The following is a 20,386-nucleotide window of genomic DNA, read 5'->3' on the forward strand; positions in this document are numbered from 1 at the left end:
TCAGTTAAATAAATATAAGATATGCTTCTATTCCTAAATAGATATCAAAATGCTACAAATTTAAAATTAAAAACATTTTTAATCAAAATTCAGATTTTTAATTTATCTGAAATTTCCTTACATTATATTTACAGTGACAACATATTATCACTTTGTGAATCTAATAGGTTTATAAACAAAATTGTTTTATAGCAATAACTAAAGTTTAATGTCATAACTCTCAGCCGTAATAAACATTATAGGTACATTTTCATATTCAATACAACCTGAAACTAGCATATTAATAGTACTTTATTTTCAATTTTTATTGCCTCTGTACTTGAGGCTTAATTAGTATTTTGTGCTTTCAAATATAAACATATTTTGTGTGTAAATATGTATATGTATGCATATACATATATAGAGAATGTGAACAAGAGAGAGAGATCATACTGTGTTCTGGAATATGCTTTTATTTTTCACTCAATGATATGGTAAGGATATTTACCTACTAAGTTACTTAGAGACTGACTTATTTTCAATAATTGAGTAGAACTGAATTGTACAAATTTTTCATAATTTTATTTGATTCCTATTGATAGAGTTTTGAGCTATGTAGTTTTTTACAACTTTAGACAATGCAGCAATCAACACCATTTTATATATATTTATATATTGTACAAGTGCTTCTGTAGGACATCTTCCTAGAAGTGGATTTGACCATAGGGATTAAACATTAAAATTTTTGTTCAACACTGCCACCCTGCTCTCCAAATACATGCTATCATTTCCCCTCCTTATGTACTGTGTATCAGTGTCTACTTTTTATACCCAAATACCGGGTACCATCAATATATTTAAGTTTGCTTACTTAATATATTTAAGTAAGAGTTGATATAATAAATCATTGTTAATTGTTTTTTTAATATAATGAGGTTAAAGTATCCAGTCATCAAATTTCTAACAATTAGCATTTTTCTTTATTTCTTTTCTTTTTGAGTCCTTTGCTTGGTTTTCTCTTTGAGTGTCGGGTTTCCACTTTTTGATGCACCAAACCTTCTCATCTATTCTGATAATGATTTTGTCTCTCTGTTCCACTTTTATCCCATCCTCTGTCTTCACGGTATGCTTTATACTTCTAGGTGTTTCTATGATAGACTCTCATTTCCCATTTGCATGTAGAAATAAACTGGTGGTGTATTACTCCTTGATTAAGATGTAAAGAGAAAATTACACTCTTTGGGACTGGACTGAACAAGACTAGTTGAGATGAGAGGATTAAGACAGTTAAAGTGTAAGACCTTTGAAAAGAAATGAATGTGTATCCAGACTTACCCCTTCAACAATACTATACTTAAGCAGAAAAGCTTATCAGCTTCCACTGCTCTGTGCTTTCTCTCATTTAAAACCTTGTTCTAGATTAGAATATCTCTACCCTCCACCTCCTCCTTCCCTGACCATTTAGCATTTTCCATACAATTACAATAAAAGTGGAATAGTGAGTGTGCAGATTTATAGGACATAGCACCATGATAAATGTGCGTGATTTAATTTAGGTGGCCACAAATTACTGCAGGTATCAGGTAGGTCCAGACAGCCACAGAGCAGAATTTAGGGGGGCTAGCAAGTAATTTTGCTACCTACAAACCAGGAATCACCCATGATTTTTTGGACCTAAAGCTGAGGATGCCTTTTTATTCCCTTCTTTGAAAACCACACTCACATTTGTCAAATTTCACTTCGAATTATTTTCATTGGGCGGAGGGAAAGTACATTTGATTTTTAAAAATCGTATAGAGGATTCATGCATAGCCTCCACACACTAGCACTAGTGACCCTCTTGGAAATAGCCATATAATTTTGCAGTCATACAGTTCTTCTATGAACAATAGAGATAGTAAATTCCACCCCTATCTTCTATTTAGTGCCAATATTCTTGTTTTGGGTTAAAGTTAATGTTTAGCATGTTTTTCATAAGTATTATGCTGGTATTACTTATAAGCCTTTTCCACAAGCAGCATTTACAAATTCAGGCATTCAATTAATTGACTAGTTTTTGGGTTGAGCTAAAGATTCAAAGATCAATAAATTTGTTCAAGCAATGGGAATGAGAGTCACAGTGTTGTTTTTCAGTGTGCATACACACAAACACCCATAGCACTCTGGCACTGACCTATTAAATTGTTTCTAAATTGCTACAAGTGACTACTGTCTTTTAAAAAAAAATAGCTTTGGAAGTTCCACCATCCCCCTTTTTCTCCTTTTCTGATGCTGGAATTCCCTTTTGCACTTCAAAATATAAGTGCAATCTATTCAAACTCAAACAGATCACTGATCACCAGGTTTTGATTCTTTCCATTCAGTATCTCTTCAAACTGGTTGAAAATTTCTCCTGCCTTCCAAATGGTTTCCAATTTGGTTTTGATTCTTCACTTACATGGGCTCAAGGCTATTCCATTGTCTCTGCTGGATTTGGCATGTTACTTGTATCAAGTATCTGCTTCTTCTCCTGCCCTACCCATTTTCTTTCTCCTTACCCATCTCATTGTTCCTCTGACTCTGTTTCCACATACAGTAGTATTTCTTCTTCCTTCCTCTTTCCCTCCAACTTAATCAGTGTCTACTCCTACAATTGACATTTTGGCTTTCTCTGTCTCCCATATTCTTCAACTGTAGGGACAGTCTCTCCTTTGTGCATTTTCTCTAATCCTCTCATTGCCCAGGTTCTTGATATCCCAATCCTATTTAATATGCTTAGGTACTTATGAACAATGTGGAAAGACTGTCAGATTTTGGAAGAGTTACATGGAATAGAAACAGGATATCAAGGTTAGTGTTGGGTTGAGGTTCACCAGTAGAGTCTACATATTTAAACTGTAATGGCTTTGTCTTCTGTCACCTTAAGATGAAGATCGTGTAAAAATGTAAATGTTCTGAGTGATTGACCCTTATAAATAATAAATATGTAGGAAATTCTTTCTTAACCTATTTATTTTCTAGTCAATAATTTTGTTGGTTTTCCTCTGATGTTATGACTTTAGAGATTTGCCTTTGCCCTATAGGTAACACCAACTTTTCAAAAATCACTACTTAGTAATATTGTTTCTATATAGAAAACAACCTCACTAATTAAGAATGGGTCTATTCAAGTAGAATTTCCTTTAAAGATTCCAGCATTGCTTAGCTAATAATGGAAATTTTACAGGCTTCACATTAATTATGATCTTGGGTCTTTTATAAGGTATTTGATAATATAAAGATTATTGTTTCAGATGAGTAGTGAAGTTTTAGTCCAATATTTATTTTGTATGGAAAAAAACAAATATACTTATTCAACAAAAAAAGATAATATGATTTTGAAATAAGTGATTTGCTTCTTAATTTCCTTCTCATCAATACAAAGTAATCCAGACCTTAGCCAGAGTTGGCCAAAGAATAGTCTAGAGAGAGATCAGAAAATTATGGTCCATGGGCCAGATTCAACCCACAGTCTATTTTTGTAAATAAATACTTATTGCATCACTGCTTTGATCACTTGTCTACATATGTTCTGCCTCTTTCATGCTATAATGTCAGCATTGAGTAGTGACAACAGAGAATGCATAGCCCCCAAAGCCTAAAATGTTTCCATTTGACCTTTTACAAACAAACTTTGCTGATAATTGGTTTAGAGTAGTCTTGCCCTCTTGACATCAATATAAGGGAATATCTGATCATTCTTCAGCCTGATTATAATAGTTCTTTTCTCATTGCTATCTTTCTCAATATTTAACGATTATGCACACAGAAGTAGAAAACTTAATGTGGATTTGATCCTATGATGCTAACAAGTATACGTTATTATTCTATGATGATACCATGATGATAATATGTATGCACTGTTCAAAATTTAATTCTTTATATAGTATTTATATATATAACATCTTATGTATGCCTCTTGGAAGTGGCAAAATAAATTATTTTAAAATTTATATTTTGGAAAAAATCCAGGTACATAAGTTTCCATTTTTTGATGGTGAAGAAATATTGAATCTGTTGTAAAATTCACAAATATAGAGTGCTTATCTCTTCAGATCTGTTAAGATAATCTAACAATTATAACTAGTTTAGAGAGTATAATAAGACACCTCAACAGGATTTATAAAATAAGAATACCTTTTGAGAGTCTAAATCCAATGGGAAAAAAATTTCGCATTTTTCTGGTAGTCTGGAGAAGTTACTAGGTAAATCCATTTGAAAACTTTTGGTAAGACTGTCAGAGAAATTAGGGTAAACAGGATGATGTTGAAATAGAGTTCGCAATTTTTGCTTTCCTTGACTGCCTGAGGAGACAGGTTCTGGATATATTCAATTCCAGCATGTGACCTTCCAATGCAAAAACTCTTACCTTTTGTTGTTTAATCGTATTATCTTGGATTTTGCCATCCAGCCTTTCTATTTTGAGCTGCAAATCCAGCAATGTGGTATTCAGACTTATTAAGGACTTGAAGATTTCATCCATTTCATTCCCATGTTCTTGGACCGAGGAAACCAAGGTACTTAGCTTGAAAAGGACATCACTAAATCTTTGATCGGTTGTCACACTGAAATTTTGGAAACGCTCTGAATCTATGAGATTGGCTTCTGTATCTGAAATACGCTGGATTCTCTTCTCCATGTTGCTTATGTGTTCCGTAACAACTTCTTGAAATCTCGCTGCTTCTTCACTGCCATTTCCTTTTCCTGTGAGACTTCGAGATATACCATTTTCATAAACTGAACCAACTGTGCAATTCTTCACTTCCCACTTCAGGAGCTGAGCTGCATGTTTAAGTAAAAACAAACCAAGTCATGGCTTGTGTCCTTAAACACACACACCATTCCATTCCGTATCATTCCATTCTATTCATTTCATTCCATTTGATGCCAACACTTTGAATGCCAGACTAAATCAAGTATTTATTTTAAATATACAACGTGTGGCCCTCATGGGGTATATAGCTCAGAAACACACAGAATCTCTTTCCTGCTTTACAGTAAAATTTATACCAGGATTACATCATGGTTTCTGAATTTCTGCTTATTTGAAACTCCTTGGCCATTGAATTTGGCTTTGCCAGTTAGGGAAAATTCTATAGATCATGAAAGGCATTGTATCTTACTTCATAGGATTGTTGTTAGAATAAAATGAGCTAACGCGTAATACAAATTATGACGTATGCATGTTGAATATGTCAATTATAATGATGATGACAAAAACAATATGTGGTAAGATAGTGGTGTCATCCATGATATGGATAAATTATTGGTTTATCTTCTTCATCCTCTCACTTAAGCTGCCAAGAATTGTCATACAATTCATACAATTGTCATTCATTTCATACAAGCATAATTCACAGTTGTGAGATCAGGAAATTGGGCAAATAAATATTTTTCACTTTAAAAGACTCCTCCTTACCTATTTTAAAATATATATTTATAGCAGAAAATTTAGAAAATGTAGATAATAAGAAAAAATAATATACCATGAATCTCACCATCCTGGGTTAAACTCTTAACATTTTAGTGTAATGTTATGTTTCTACTATCATATATTTAAATCTATTATGTTTCTACTATCATATAATTATTCTAAAAGTTTTATTTTATATACAATCTGGAAACTACTTTTTAATTTTATGCTATATCATAACTACTTTTTCATATGATTTAATGTTATTCTATAAAAATACATTGTATTCTAAGTATTGATATACCAGATTTATTTAACAAAGCCCCTACACTTAGTTTGCTTCTGTTTTCAGCAACAATTCAATGTTTTGATGAATAATCTTGCGATTAACTATTTCCTGAAGAAAAAATTCTATTAAATGGTATTTTGGGAACATACTGAGCTGCTGACACATATTTCCAAATGAGCATATGTTCTCTAAATAAGCCAATTATCCTCCTGAAACAATCTAGAGGAATATGTTTTATAGTTTCAAAAAATAAAAAGCATAAACATTAACTTTTCAGATAAAACTAATACTAATACGCAATAAAGAAAATGTTAAACATGATTTTATCACTCTTCAGTAATGGTTAATATTTTTAGCTTGCCATATCTTTATATACCTGAATATATTATACCTTTATCTAAATGCATAAGGCTTTCATATTTGACAATTATAGAGCAATAAAAAGAGTAACATCATATTGTTCAAAAATATATCTATATATACAGCTATACCTGAATTTTTCAGTTTTATTAATAAAAGTGATATGGTAATGGTACAACTTTATACATTTTTGAGGATTAAATGAGATAACACAAGAAAAACATTTAGTTCTACCCCTCAGGGTATCTGTGCTATAAATAAGAGCTTGGTGTTCACACATGACCAAGCTGCCTGATTCTAGAATGTAGTTTCCCTCCTCAGTTTTACTCTGGGCAAGTTACTTATCCCTCTCTTTGCTTAGGTGTCCTCAATTTGTAAAAGTAATAATTACATGAACAGTGATGCTAAGCATGAGATATAGAAATCACATAGCATATAAATAGACACATATGAAAACTCTATTAACTCTAAAGGGTATACATGAAAGATCTTAGCTAGAGAGTCTACTTTATTCACTACTTTTACTTAACAGATGATGTTTACTATTGCAGCTATTAGTATATTCAGAATAAATATTGTATAATATATGCCATTAGATTCCAATTTTAAAAAGTGTATGATATTGTATTTTTTCTGGTTGTATACCTTTAATGTTTGCTTATTGAAATAATAAAGTGTGTTACAAGATTTTGATGTGATCTGCAACAGACTGTATTGAATGTATGTTATTTTATATTTCTTAATTTATCAATAAATTGGACATAAGAACATTGTGTGACATAAAAATTTTTCTGGCGTGGGATGTTTCCATGAACACAGTAGTGTCTGTGCTTTATTTTACTAGGCACAAGGCTCTAATTACTCAACAATATAATTTTACCTTCATTAGAAACAAATATTTTTCACACTATGTAAAGAAAAGACCTGCGTTGACCAAAGTCATCTGATCAAAAATTTTTAATTTGGCAAGTTAAATATTAGTTGACAATAAAATGTACATTTTGCTAATAGATTCAAAAACAGAATTGCTAGTTTCACCAAGCCCTAAATGAAAACTAATTTTTCTTGAAAAATGTTTAATTCTTTATCCTGTATCTAAGTAAAGAATGCCAGAGTTTATATTCAAAAGCTCATTTGTTTTTACTGAAGAGATGGCATTTTGTGATGTTTCTATTTCACATATAAAAGGAGACAAATTTTCATGGCCTGTGAACACATAGAGGAGGGTTATAATTGTTATATTTGATTCCACAGATCATATTTACTCTTTCATGTTGGTAGTATTTTTTGCCTACTCCAAATTTACATTGTTTTTAGCTAAATAATTGTTGGCATTTTAGTAACAATTTATATACATTAATTCTAGATTGTATATTATTATATTATGGTGTTACACTCTGAGAGTGTTTCAGCAGCTTCTTTAAGAAAAAGTAGCATATACAGCAAATTATAGTTAAGAAATTATATAGTTAATAAATTATATAGTTAAGAAAATATCTCTTAATAGCTAATACACTTTATGTTAAATAGAGTTTTAATGTACAGCAGTTTATTTCACCCATTAATTCATATTCTATCATTTTAGGGCTATATTTTGCCTACATTTATAATTTTTATGTCAAGTGGAGGTATAGATTTTGTGCTTTAGTTTCTTGAAAATATTCTGATCTTCAACTTAAAGTTGTACATGGATTGTCAATTATTTATTATAAAGTCAAGATAGACATGGTAAGGTCTGTTCCAAATTCCGTTGACTTTGGTACTAATGTGAACTTATCAGAATGGAACATTTTTAGCTTCTTGTCAATCTTCTGAACTTCATTAGAATTTTGAATTGTTTTTAGACTTCTGTCTGTATTCTACTACTACTGGGCTTGTGAGAAGCTACACACCCTGAGGTTGGCTCTGCAGGCTGTGGTTTGTATAAAAGTGATGAAATTTACCTAAATTCTAACTGGCTTATAACCAACAATGAAGCATCTTTCAGTTACGCATTTGACACTACAGATAAGCATATACACAAACAACATACAGAAAACTTTGGTCATCACAAAGTTGATTAACGCCAGACACATCAGGTCCTTTTACTTAGATGGCTGTAGTTTGGTTGGCTTGGTTGTATGGTTAGAATTTTATTTCTATTTAATGGCCAAAATAAGAGTTAGTTTTTACCTGTGGAAAATCTTTTTCGGTGGTGACTTTGTTTTGTTCGTTTGTTTGTTTTTATTGGCCAACCGTATTTTTTGTGTAAAAACTCAATTACTTTGGGAGACAATATACCACAGAGGTTAGGATTTAGAAGTCATGGATGGGAACTCCAGCTCCATTACTGGGCAGTCTCCATTTTCTTGTGTGGATAATGAGCATAATTACAGTGTTTGTTCAGAGATTAATTATAAGGATGTATTAAGATAATTATTGAAATCTTATACTCCAGTGCCTGAATATTATAAATGCTCAAAAATGCCAGGTACTTTTATACTTGTTGTTGTCTTTATTATCATTCCTTTCTTAGTGGGATTTTGGCTCTTTGTTGGAATACTCCCTTCGACTGCCCCTTAGCAGATGTTAATGTAAGTGATCATGCTATATCTTCAGAATTAGCAACTAGAATGCTTATCATGAAATTTGTGGCCCACCACTAGAAGTACAGAGGACTTTAGAAAATAATATATATTTTAAAGAGCTTAATCCTTTCCATCTTACTTTTATTTTTAAATTAAATTTTATTTTATTTTTGAAATAGTATCTTACTTTGTTACCTGGGCTAGAGTGCAGTGGAGTCATCATACCTCATAGCAACCTCAAACTCCTGGGCTTGGGTGGTCCTCCTGCCTCAGCCTCCTGAGTAGCTGGGACTATAAGCACATGCCACCATGTGACTTTTTATAGAGGCAGGGTCTGACTCTTGCTCAGGCTGGTCTCAACCTTCTGGCCTCAAGTGATCCTCCCACCTCAGCCTCCCAAAGTGCTAAGATTATAGTCATTAGCCACTGTGCCTGGCATTACTTTTATATACCTATTATTTTTATCTTACTCTTCTTTTTTCCATTATATTTCTTTTTTTCTAATTTAAAAAAAAATCTATGAGTTTCTAGTAAACTTTTCAGAATCTATTTTTAATTTAATAAATTTATATTATACTTTGTAATAGAAAGTTTTCTTTATGAATCTACCATATACAAAAGATTGAATGCTTCTTTTTTGCTTTGCAATAAATAAATCATGGGGTGAATTGCTAAGTTTTAAAACACGAGAATACTTTACCTGCCACTATTCCAATGATAGGTATGAGAACTGCAAACACAAGGAGATAAAGGACAATCAGTGCAGCTTTGAAGGACTTCAATTTCTCTTGAAGGGTGGGGCCATTTTTAGGATCTAAAAAAGCAAAAGCCCAGCCTACTATTAGAAAACTTACTCTTCTTATTTAAATTTTTTTTTTGTAATCTCCAATTACATTGTTACTACTAAGCCTATTAGAATAAAAAGAGGGCCAAAAAAAAAAAAAAATAGGTTCTCATTTATCCAGTAGGAAGCAAAAGGAAAGTTATAGGAAAAGCCAAGACAGGTATGACTACAGACATTTGATTTATTTATTCATTCACTAAACATCCATGAGAAAGGCACTATCCAGTACAAATTGTGTTTGTCTCACTTTTTGGGATCAATTTGTAATTGTAATATTGATGCTGACATATGCAAATACAAATTTTATTCTTCTATGTATTTTACATGAGAATATGTTATGAGTGAAAGTAAAATTTCTCATGAAAATGTATAATGTTCATATTTTTAAATCAGATAAGAAATATTTATTTTTGATAACTATTATGCAAAAATATTGTTCTTTTCCAAGTCCATCTCAGGAATTTTGCATTTGGTTATCTCTTATGATTTGAACACAATATAAAAAAACACACCAAAAAATTGATTCATATTTTGACTAAACTTTAGAATGGATCAATGAAGCCCATCCTCTGGGCATTTCAGAACACATTAATAACAATAACCTTTTAGTCCTGTGCATTTCTATAGAAGGATGACTCATATAATGGGATGCTAGTTGTAGAGGATATCAATGCAGGGAGGAAACATAGTAGATAAGAAAGGTCTTTCTCTGATTAGGTGAATGAAACTTTAAAACTTAAAAGCCCATTAAAAATTTCTTCTCTGTGGCCATTGCTTTTATTGCTCAATAAAAAAGAAGTAAATTTTGCTTTCAGGTTCCAAACTCCTAAATTAAAAAGAAAATTTAGATCATTTTCCAATAATGTTCTTAATTAAAAGGAAAACAAGAGAAAATGTTTAAAATGTAAAGAAAAGGGAAGAAAAGATTGAAGGAAAAAGAACAAGAACAACCCATAATAAAAGCAAGATAGGATATGCCATCCATCAGGTTGAGTAAGTCTAAAAATTATCAATCATCTCCCTCATTCTAATTTATAATAACAATTTTTTTTGTATTTTATCTTGCAAATAAATTTCAAATGTTTTCGTTGCTTTCAAATGTTTCTGTTGCCTTTTCTTTGCTCCCAATGCTTCCTTCTTCAGTCTCTCCTCATTTCTATTTCATTCTTAACTCTTATCTCTTTTACATGTGTCTCACTGATGGCACATACCCCCACCCCTCCTTTGCACAGTACACGAGATCCACCATGCCCTGAGATTGAGATCTACATTCCAGGTTCGCCTATGCAAGAACTCATGTTTGACCCTTTAGTTTTGTGTACACTGTTTGTTCTAACTGAAATGTCTTTCTGACCCCTTTCTCTCCACCCATCCCCTTGGTAACAGGTTTTTATGCTTCAAGGTTTTAGCAGAATTGTAAGTATTTGTATCCTGCCGTCTAAAATGACCCCGTTCAGATACAGCTGAGTATTGTTTCATTTGAGCTCATGTTGTAACCTATACAAACATCTGTTCCAGCACAGTTGTGGGTTGAGTTATGTCCCCTAAAAAGATATGGTAAAATTCTAACCCCAGATACCTGTGAAGGTGATCTTATTTGGAAACAGGGTCTTTGCAGATGTAATCAAGTTAAAATGAGGTTATACTGGATGAGGGTGACCCTAATCCAGTGACTGGTGTCTTTATAAAAAGAGAAAAGAATGCATAGTTACAAAGAGAACACCATGTGAAGAAGACAGCAGAGGTTACAGAGATGGAGCTACAAGCCCAGAAACACTAAGAATGGCCAGGAGCCACTAGAAGCTGGGAAGATACATGGAAGTGTTGTTTTTTTTTTTTCTAGAGCCTTCAAAAGGCCACATGTCCCTCACGACACCTTGATTTCGGACTGTGACACTTCAGAACTATCAGAGAATACATTCCTCTTGTTTTAAGCTACCTAATTTGTGATAATTTGTTACAATACTCCTAGAAAACTAACACAGGCATCTACTGCCCATGATTTTCAATTATTAGTTCATAGTGCTAAGATCATAGTTATCTCTAGGACCTGTGGCTGGGAAATCAGAGGATCTGATTGATACTATAGGCTTAGTCAATTTCATATAATTGTAGCTTATTTTCTATTCTATCCCCAAAGAGAAGTAGATCTATATATCAGATAAGTTTTATTTTAACATCCGTACACATTTAAGGTAAGTCTCAAGACTATAATTGTATATATTGTCAATAACTCTTAAGAATAATCTCCATGGCTTTCTACTTACTCAAAGGAAGCAAAGCTGTCATTGAGTGAGCATCAAATTTCACAGATTCTGTGCAGCTGTCATTGTCTTCCTGTTGATCCTGAAAGCGATTCCACTGTTCCATAGTTCTGTCAAGCACAAGGAAAAATATATTAGTTCCATATGGAATGGCCAAGGCCCTTTAGCATAATGTTTCACATTGAAATGTATAAATAAAAGTTAATTTAAAAAAAGAAATAAGTATAATTAAACTTATAAATCTGCCATATATAGCAACATATTAAACTTACCCATATGTTTTAAATTTTAATGTAAAAAGACAAATTTATGGTAGAACCTACTCATGGATCTTTCTAGGTACAAATGTATGTCTGTGTTTGTAGATGCGTATTTTTTTTTTTTTTGAATGTGGGAAGAGAGCTAAAAAAGAAAATATTTTGCAACTGACAGAAATAACTGTTTCGCTGAAAAGACAAAAATTTCCCTAGAACAAACAGTTGTACACATTTGAAATAAATATTTCCTGTGATCTTTCCTCATGATTTTGGATTGAATGTTTTAAACATAGCTTCATGAGCCGGTTTTTCCTTGCCAAAACATTTGTTTATCACTTTAGAAAGATAAAAGAAAATCTAATCTAGTCGCTAGATCAAGAAGGAAAAGTTTTCTTCTACTTCTTCTTCTTCTCTTTCTCTCTTCAATTCTCTCTCTCTTTTTCCAGGGCTTTTCTCATTCTCATTATACACTGGCAGCAACACAAATATGTCCTTATACCTTTTTAAGCACAATTTATAATCTGTGACTCAATATGCTTATGTCTCTTTAACATGCATCAGAATCATTTGAAAGGCTTGATCAAAAGAGATTGATGGACCTCACCCCAAGAGTTTCTGATATTTGGGGTGGAGGTCAACAATTTGCAATTCCAACAAGTTCTCAAGAGATGATGCAGCTAGTCTGAGGACTACATTTTAAGAATATTTTCCATAAAAAGAAATCACATGATATTTTTTGTTGTTGGACAAGGTTCAGTCCATTTGATGGATAAATTTAGCATGAAGCCAACTGTTCTGATCATTTCTTATTTTCTCTAATGCTGAGTTTTAACTCAGCATGGTTTTAACTGAGTACACTGGTAGCTCTAGGACACCAAACTCAAGTTCAGTCCAGGAAATGAAGGGTAATCACTCATATGCAAACATGTTCATTCTGCTTTGGGGAGAGGCAATGCCATGGAAGGCTGTGACTCAACTTTTGCCAATATATTTTTTAAAATATTACTAAGGAGAGTCTTTTTTGGCAGTTTGCAATGCCAATATTTGTACATGCATCATTTCTGAGAATTGGTTTCCATGAATCTTATGTAGATCTGTCCAAGGACTGTTTTCTTTAAAGGATTTGACCATTGTGGAGGAAGAGAATGAAGTGAGATAGGTACAGGACCTAAATCTTGTTTTCTCAGGTAGAGGAAAAGTATAAAAAATAAACAATTATCTGGGAAAATTGACTATTGTAAGAAGCCAAATTGGATCATTCAGATCTAGACTCTCCTTCCATTTGTTCCCCTTTAATTTTCTCGATTTTTAGATTTGTATAACAGTTTCACTCACCAAGCAAACTAAATGAAAAAACAAGCCAATAATTTAAAAAACTGAGCTGACAATAAAACTTAAGCTAAATTCATTTTAAAACTATAGTTTAAAGTAATTGGGGCTATGTAGTAAAGCTTTTTAGCTTTAAACTCAGTTTGTAGAAGATGAGCCCATGGAGAATGTGTTCATATAGACCTGGTATGTTCAGTCATGTGTTGCTTAGGGAGAGGGATATGTTCTGAGAAATGCATCATTTCATTATTGTACAAACAACATGGAGTGCACTTACACAAACCTAGATGGTATAGCTTACTACACACCTAGACTGTATGGCATAGCCCGTTGCTCCTAGGCTACAAACCTATACAGCATGTTACGTTACTGAATACTGTAGGCAGTTGTAACACAATGGGAAGTATTTGTGTATTTAAACATATCTAAACATAGAAAAGGTATGGTAAAAGTATGGTATAAAAGATTTAAAAATGATACACCTGGATAGGGCACTTTCCAGGAATGAAGCTTGCAGGACTAGAAGTTGCTCTGGGGGAGTCAGTGAGTGAGAGGTGAGTCAATGTCAAGATCAAGGACATCGCTGAGCACTACTGTGGACTTTATAAACACTATCCACTTGGGCTTCACTAAATTTATTTTAAAGACCTAGTTTTGTTTCTCTTTTTTAAAATATATATACATATTTTTATTTCAGAGTATTACAGGGCTACAAATGCTTTGGTTATATAAATTCCCTTTGCATAACCCAAGTCAGAGCTACAAGTGTGTCCATTCCCCAGATAGCATCTGTTAGGTGTGTGAATTTGCCCATCCCCTAGTTTTCTTTCTTCAACAATAAATTAGCCTTAGCTTACTGTAACTTTTTTACTTTATAAACTTTTTTTAAAAGTTTCGACTTTTATAGTAACACTTAGACAAAAATATTGTCTCTTATTATATCTTTATTCTATAAAGTTTATAATTTTTTTGTTTTATAAACTTTGTTAAAAATGAGGATGCAAACACATACATTAGCCTAAGCAAACAAAGGGTCAGGATCATCAATATGACTGTCGTCCACCTCCACATCTTCTCCCACTTTTGGAAGGTCTTCAGGGGCAATAAAACACATGGAGCTGCCATCTCCTATGATAATAATACCCTCTTAAGGAATACCTACTAAAAACCTGCCTGAGGCTGGTTTACACTTAACTTTTTTTTTAATAAGTAGAAAGAGTAAACGCTACAATAAAAAGTATAGTAAATACATAAAACAGTAACATAGTCCTTTGTTATTATCAAGTATTATGTACTGTACATAATTGTATGTGCTAGACTGTCATATGAGTAGCAGAGCAGGTTTGTTTATCTAATACCAGCATTACCACAAACATGTGAGTAATGTGATATACCATGCCCTTACAATAGCTACAATGTCACTAGGCCATCGGAATTTTTCAGCTCCATTATATTATTATGGGATCACTGTTTTATGTGCAGTCTATTTAAGGAGAAAGATCTTTACGCAGTGTATGACTGGAACTAGAAATCTTTTTCTTTCTGGTGGCCTAATGATCCCTTCTCTCTATATTTGACTATGACTTTGGTCCTCATATTTAGGATACTTTGACTCCATTTTCACTTAAATGCAAAGGTAACATCTGAGATTGCTCTCTCTGTAATAGAGATGAGTAATTACTCATCATTCATCTACTCTACTAGGTAGGAATGTTTATGCAAAAAAGTGAAATCTTTTGAAGCTGATAAACATCTGTAGAGTAAATTATGAAGGAGCAGGGATCATGTCTGTTTTTGTTCACCTTATATCACCAGAGCCTAAAGCAACCCAGAACACAGAATATACTTAATGAATATTTGTTGAATGAATGATCAGATTTGGTTTTCGTAAGACATTCGTTTCATATATTAGTTTTGCTTTTGTCTTTTACATAAGATGAATGTTTGGAGAATAGTCCAAAAGGTATGCTGATTCTGACAGAGAAATTCTTAGAAAAATAAGTTTTATTAATAATTCAGATTTTTTTCTTTTCCATTCTACATTCTTCTTTTGATAGCTTCTTCGGACCTGAACCAAATCTTAGGCCTGGGTTACTGTTATGCTGTTGAGACACAGAAACACTCTAGCCTATTTTTGCATTTGTTTTCATTTTGTTGGGCCTACTTGGCAACCAGTTTTGGCCACAACCCATTGCAGTTCTTAGGGAAACATTACTAGACTGTTGGTTAGGACAATACTTTTTTCATCTGGGATGTCTTGGTGGTGTAGGATATTTATCAACCCAGGTTGTCACCCTCTAAATGTCAATAATGTCCTTTAACTATTGTATTCTGCAAACCACACTGCCAAAAGCCCATCCCCATGTATTTTCAAACACCCAGCCCTCTTTGAGAACCACTGTTCAACATGGTTCCTGAATGTAGACAGAGAAACAGAAACTGTATCATGCTCTGTGATATTTGCCTGGAGCCATCTGAATCTACATGCTTTTAATGAACGTTTGTTTTCGTGGAAAAAAAAAATATCTTCATGAGCTTCAGCAACAATGCAGATTTCTCAAATTGTTTGAGGAAATATCTCTCAAATCACTCCCTGTGTTTTTAGCCCTTTAAGGTCTATATGAATGCTTCTTACAACAAAAATTAAGCATTTTGTTATTTTATAGAGAAGATAAAAATGACAATTCCAGAATGGTAATTCAATGATCTACTCTTGGCCATAATAAAGTAACATAAATGTTATTTTTATTCACATACTCACTCAATCATTATATCACGTCATTTTATTGAGTTATTATATTAAGCACTGTGAAAGTTATTAGGATGTCAAGATCAATGTGTATGGAATATTCTCAACCACCAAACCACCAAAGATCTTGTCCACTAATACAGAAGACTGAAAGCTTTATAAATAATTACGTGGAAGTATGACATAAATACATAAAATGTACAGGCATAGGACAAAAGAAGAGTGATTAACTCTTTGGGGAAAGTGGGTAGTCAAGGCAGAAACACAAAGAAGATGACATTTAATCAGGGCTTTGAAAAATGAGCAGAGGGCACAGTGGCGTGCACTTGTAGTCCCAGCTACTTGGGAGGCTGAGGCAGGAGGATTGCTTTGAGCCCCGGCGTTGGGAGACCAACTTGGGAAACATAGCAAGACCCATCTCAAAAAAGAAAAGAAAAGAGCACAAATTTGGAGTAAGAGGATTATTCCATGATGGAAAGTACCATGTAAAAAGGCATGAAAAGGTACTTAGACTGGATCAACGTCATTGAAGAAAGAGCTCTGGGCATAGGACCCAGCAGAGGAGGCTGGAGTGGCATATAGCTGGTAGCATCATATTCATCAATTTCTTCTTTCATTTTTCTGATGGATAATCCTGATCTGGTTTTCACAACCTACTCAAAATACAATACTTTAGCCTTTATCTATACACATCAGTAAAGAATTATTCTTTGCTTTGGCAATAGCAATCTGGATTAATATTATTCATGACACAATATATATTGTTTACTAAACATTTTGCTCTTCTCCTTTTCACCCTAAAATAGAGATGAGATTCAATCTTGCTTTTCTTAAGTCTCTAATCTTTGATCTGTCTTTATTTAGCTTATAGAGATCATAATAAATATTTTGTAGATTATTGTATTTTTAACTCTTGCTTCTTAGAGCAGATTTATTTAAACTTTGAAAAAAGAAAACTCTCTAGTAAATGTCTACAAGTGGCTTAGTTTGATGACCATATTTGCTCTATATGACACAGCTGACAAGTGTAGAGGGCTGGAAGGGAGATGACAACTAAAATATACTGAATGGAATGATGAATGAAAAAATATTGCCCTCTAGCTACACGGGCACATCCTGGGATGTTCTGTTTGTTCTCTAGGGAAATGTAATGCAGGAGTCAGTTAATCATGAACTACATGAGATACTGATATTTATTTTTTCCAGGAACAAAAAATATTAGGTTAATCATATATGGTGCTGTCATATGATGGCTGACATCATTTTCTGTGGTTACCCTCTTTTTCTTAGTCTTCATTCTCTCTCTGGGAATCCTGTCTATTTCCATGGCTTGAACTACCTATTGGCTGACCAAGCTGATATATACTACTCAGATACAAAATTAGTTTTTTCTTTTTTAGTAATACAACTAGCTCCAATGGTACATTCTCTACATCAACCTAATTTTTCTTTTTCCAGGATTTTCAATGTTGGCATATCATCCATTTATAGCTATTTACTATTATAATTTGTTATTATTATTTACTTATTGCATAGGAGAATACATAATATAGTCAGGTATATGCTAATAAGACACAGTTACTCAAACCAGAAGCCAGGCCTTTATTCTAGACTACACTCACCTATAGGACCTATATCCAAGGCAGCACAAACCCTGACTTTCTTGGATCCATTTCTTTCACTCTATCCCAATTTTTGGATTTCAGCTCATTTTTATCTACCCCAGCGAAGCATCTATAGTAGTACCAATGGGGTAAGCAATTAAAAGGTAAATCCAAGGGCATTAAGAAGAGGCAATTAAAAGAATGAATTAACAAACATCAAAACACAGCACTTTCACAAAGACCAGGAGGAAAAAAAAAAATCAAACACTGGAAAATATTTTTTCAGGGAAAGAAAAAGACAAAAGACATAAGCTTGAGAGCGAACATATTTATTGGGCGAGCAAAAGAAGAAGACACAGTACAAAAAACAAGAAAGAATTTTGTTGACACTGCAGGATAAAAACAAGAAGTGGTCATGGAAAAGAAAAAAGAATTTCTACATACGCAAGGACACCCATAACCTGGGACACAGAATTGGAGCTGTTTTTCTCATGTGGTAGAACTAGAAGCGAGCTCTTGAGAGATCAACAGGTAGTCAAAGAATAAAAATGAAAGGCCTTGAGTGTAATCTGAAATCTGCTCATGTTCATGCTTTTCTATTGGGAAGAGAGATACTGATGATTCCACTGAGACAGTAAAATGAGAGGGGCTCTATTTTTCCCAGCTATTCCTCCTCAGATCCCCAACCTCTCTCAACATGGGAGTGAGCCAGGGCTCAGTTCTCATCCTCATTTTTCTCTTTCTATATTCACTCTCTTGGTGATCTCACTAGTTTTATTGCTTTAAATACAACCTAGAAGGCTGATGACTCTTACATCTTTATTTCTTGATCAGACCTCTTCTTTCAACTCTAGACCATACATGCAACTGCCTGACAACATCTCTACTAAGATTTCCAATATGGCCCCAGCCTGGGGGTTTTCCTTGACCCCCCATAGCAGATTGTATGTGAAAGACCCCCATCTTTCACATACAATCTGCTATGAGATCCTGTTGGTTTGTTCTCAAATCCTATGGAGAAGTGACAGCTTCCCATCACCTCCCTTGGGGCTGTCCTGTCTAAGCCCACCTCCTTTCTCACCTTGATTATTTTAATTGCTCCCTGCCTATCCCTACCAACTTCACTCTTAACACCCTCCATTTCATTCTCCACACAGCCTCCACAGGGATCTTCTTAAAAAGTAAGTGAGGTCACGTCACTTCCCTGTTTAAAACCCCTAAGTGACTTCCCATCTCACTTAGGTTCTCACTTAAAATCTCACTCTCAAGAAAGGAGACCTTTCCTGAGTATCAGATTTCAACTTACAACCTGCCTCTTTGACTTCTTGTTCCCCTTCTGGCTTGATTCCCTCCCCCACCCCCACCCCCACCCCCCAAAACATATCACCTTCTAGCACAAAATCCACTTTCCTTATTGACCTTGTCAATTGTCTGTTTTCTTTCATCCAAGTTAGATCCATGATATGGAGTTTTTACCTCTTTGGTTCAGCAACCAGAGAGTTCCTGCAGGTGTTCACTACACACACAATACAGTATTTAAAATGACATAAATAAAGGAAAGGCAAAATATTTTTCAAGCTGACTGGATTTTATATCTTGGGTTATGCCTCAAGAAAAGTTTGTATTTCATTAATGTGGGGATTTAAAAAATTCTGTTACACATTGGAAGCTAAAATGTTTCTCTCTGAATTGTATGTAACTAGCAAAGTGAAACAAAAAAGATTGTCCTCAATATCTCCACTTTGCCTCAAGGACATTTATTATTAGAATTTCCAAATTTTTTTCAGCTGTTTAATCTGGTTACGATCTCTGTAATAGTTTAGTAATGTTAGTGTATCTGCACAGGTGAGACTTTGTAAATTGTTCACAGCCAGTGAACAATTTACATCATTTAAATGTGCCTTTAAATATCATTTCCAAAGTTAGGAGAAAGAGTAACTTCATACAAAATTACTTTTCCTACCAAATGTCAATGTACTATCCAAGGATTGTGAAATCTTTTGTGTTCGTATAATCTACTAAAAGCACACTCTCATGAGAAGTGAAACACATTTCTGTAATATCAGCTTTTTATACAGTGGGTGAAAAGTTTACAGAAGCTACAGCAAGAAAATAATAATAAAAGAATTTTAAGGTTAACTTGTTTGCAACCATATTCTTTATTTTTTTTGTTTCTACTATTAAAAAAACATTGTAATTTAGGAAAAAATTTCTGTCATCCTATCAACCTAAAATAGAGAAAGAATATTTTATTTTTCCTGTGAAACTTGAGTTTTTATACATGTTGCATAATTAATTTTGTGCCTATCATTTGGTCTTAACATATTTCCCTTAAAATCATCTAAGTATTTTTTTTTTTACTACAAATGATTTTTTCAAATTTGAAATGATGAGCTACATAATAATTCATCAAGTATATGTTTATTTATATAGCCATTTTCTTATAATAGTATTTTTTCTTTTTAATTTGCCCCTTTTTTGGAGGGCCATGCTTCACTAATATAAATAATGATGTTGTAAATATTTTCATAATTTAGCTTTACTCTTTTGAAATGTTTCCTCAGGATTATTCACCAAATATCAAATTACCAGGCAAAAGGAAAGCTATTTTGCACTTCTTGGTAGCTACCGCCTTAGTGTTCTTTTAAAAGATCATATGTATTTTTAAATATTCTAGTCATATATAAATATGGCAATTTTGAACCAAATTCAC

The 20,386-nt window shown here is 33.3% G+C and overlaps 1 protein-coding gene across 2 annotated transcripts in view; it reads right to left on the reverse strand.

Moving 5' to 3' along the window:
* MSR1 (macrophage scavenger receptor 1) overlaps nucleotides 1–20,386 on the reverse strand; it is a 234,633-nt gene that overhangs the window by 48,986 nt on the left and 165,261 nt on the right. For both annotated transcript variants that reach the window (XM_012760365.3, XM_020282524.2), the window contains exons 3-5: nucleotides 11,738–11,844; nucleotides 9,327–9,440; nucleotides 4,367–4,779 (exon numbers count right to left, since the gene is read on the reverse strand). In XM_012760365.3, coding sequence (XP_012615819.3) covers nucleotides 4,367–4,779; nucleotides 9,327–9,440; nucleotides 11,738–11,840 — 630 coding nt within the window. In that variant the 5' untranslated portion in view covers nucleotides 11,841–11,844. The remainder of the gene's footprint in view (nucleotides 1–4,366; nucleotides 4,780–9,326; nucleotides 9,441–11,737; nucleotides 11,845–20,386) is intronic.

This window comes from Microcebus murinus, chromosome 24 (genome assembly GCF_040939455.1).
Source record: "Microcebus murinus isolate Inina chromosome 24, M.murinus_Inina_mat1.0, whole genome shotgun sequence".
Taxonomy (NCBI): domain Eukaryota; kingdom Metazoa; phylum Chordata; class Mammalia; order Primates; family Cheirogaleidae; genus Microcebus; species Microcebus murinus.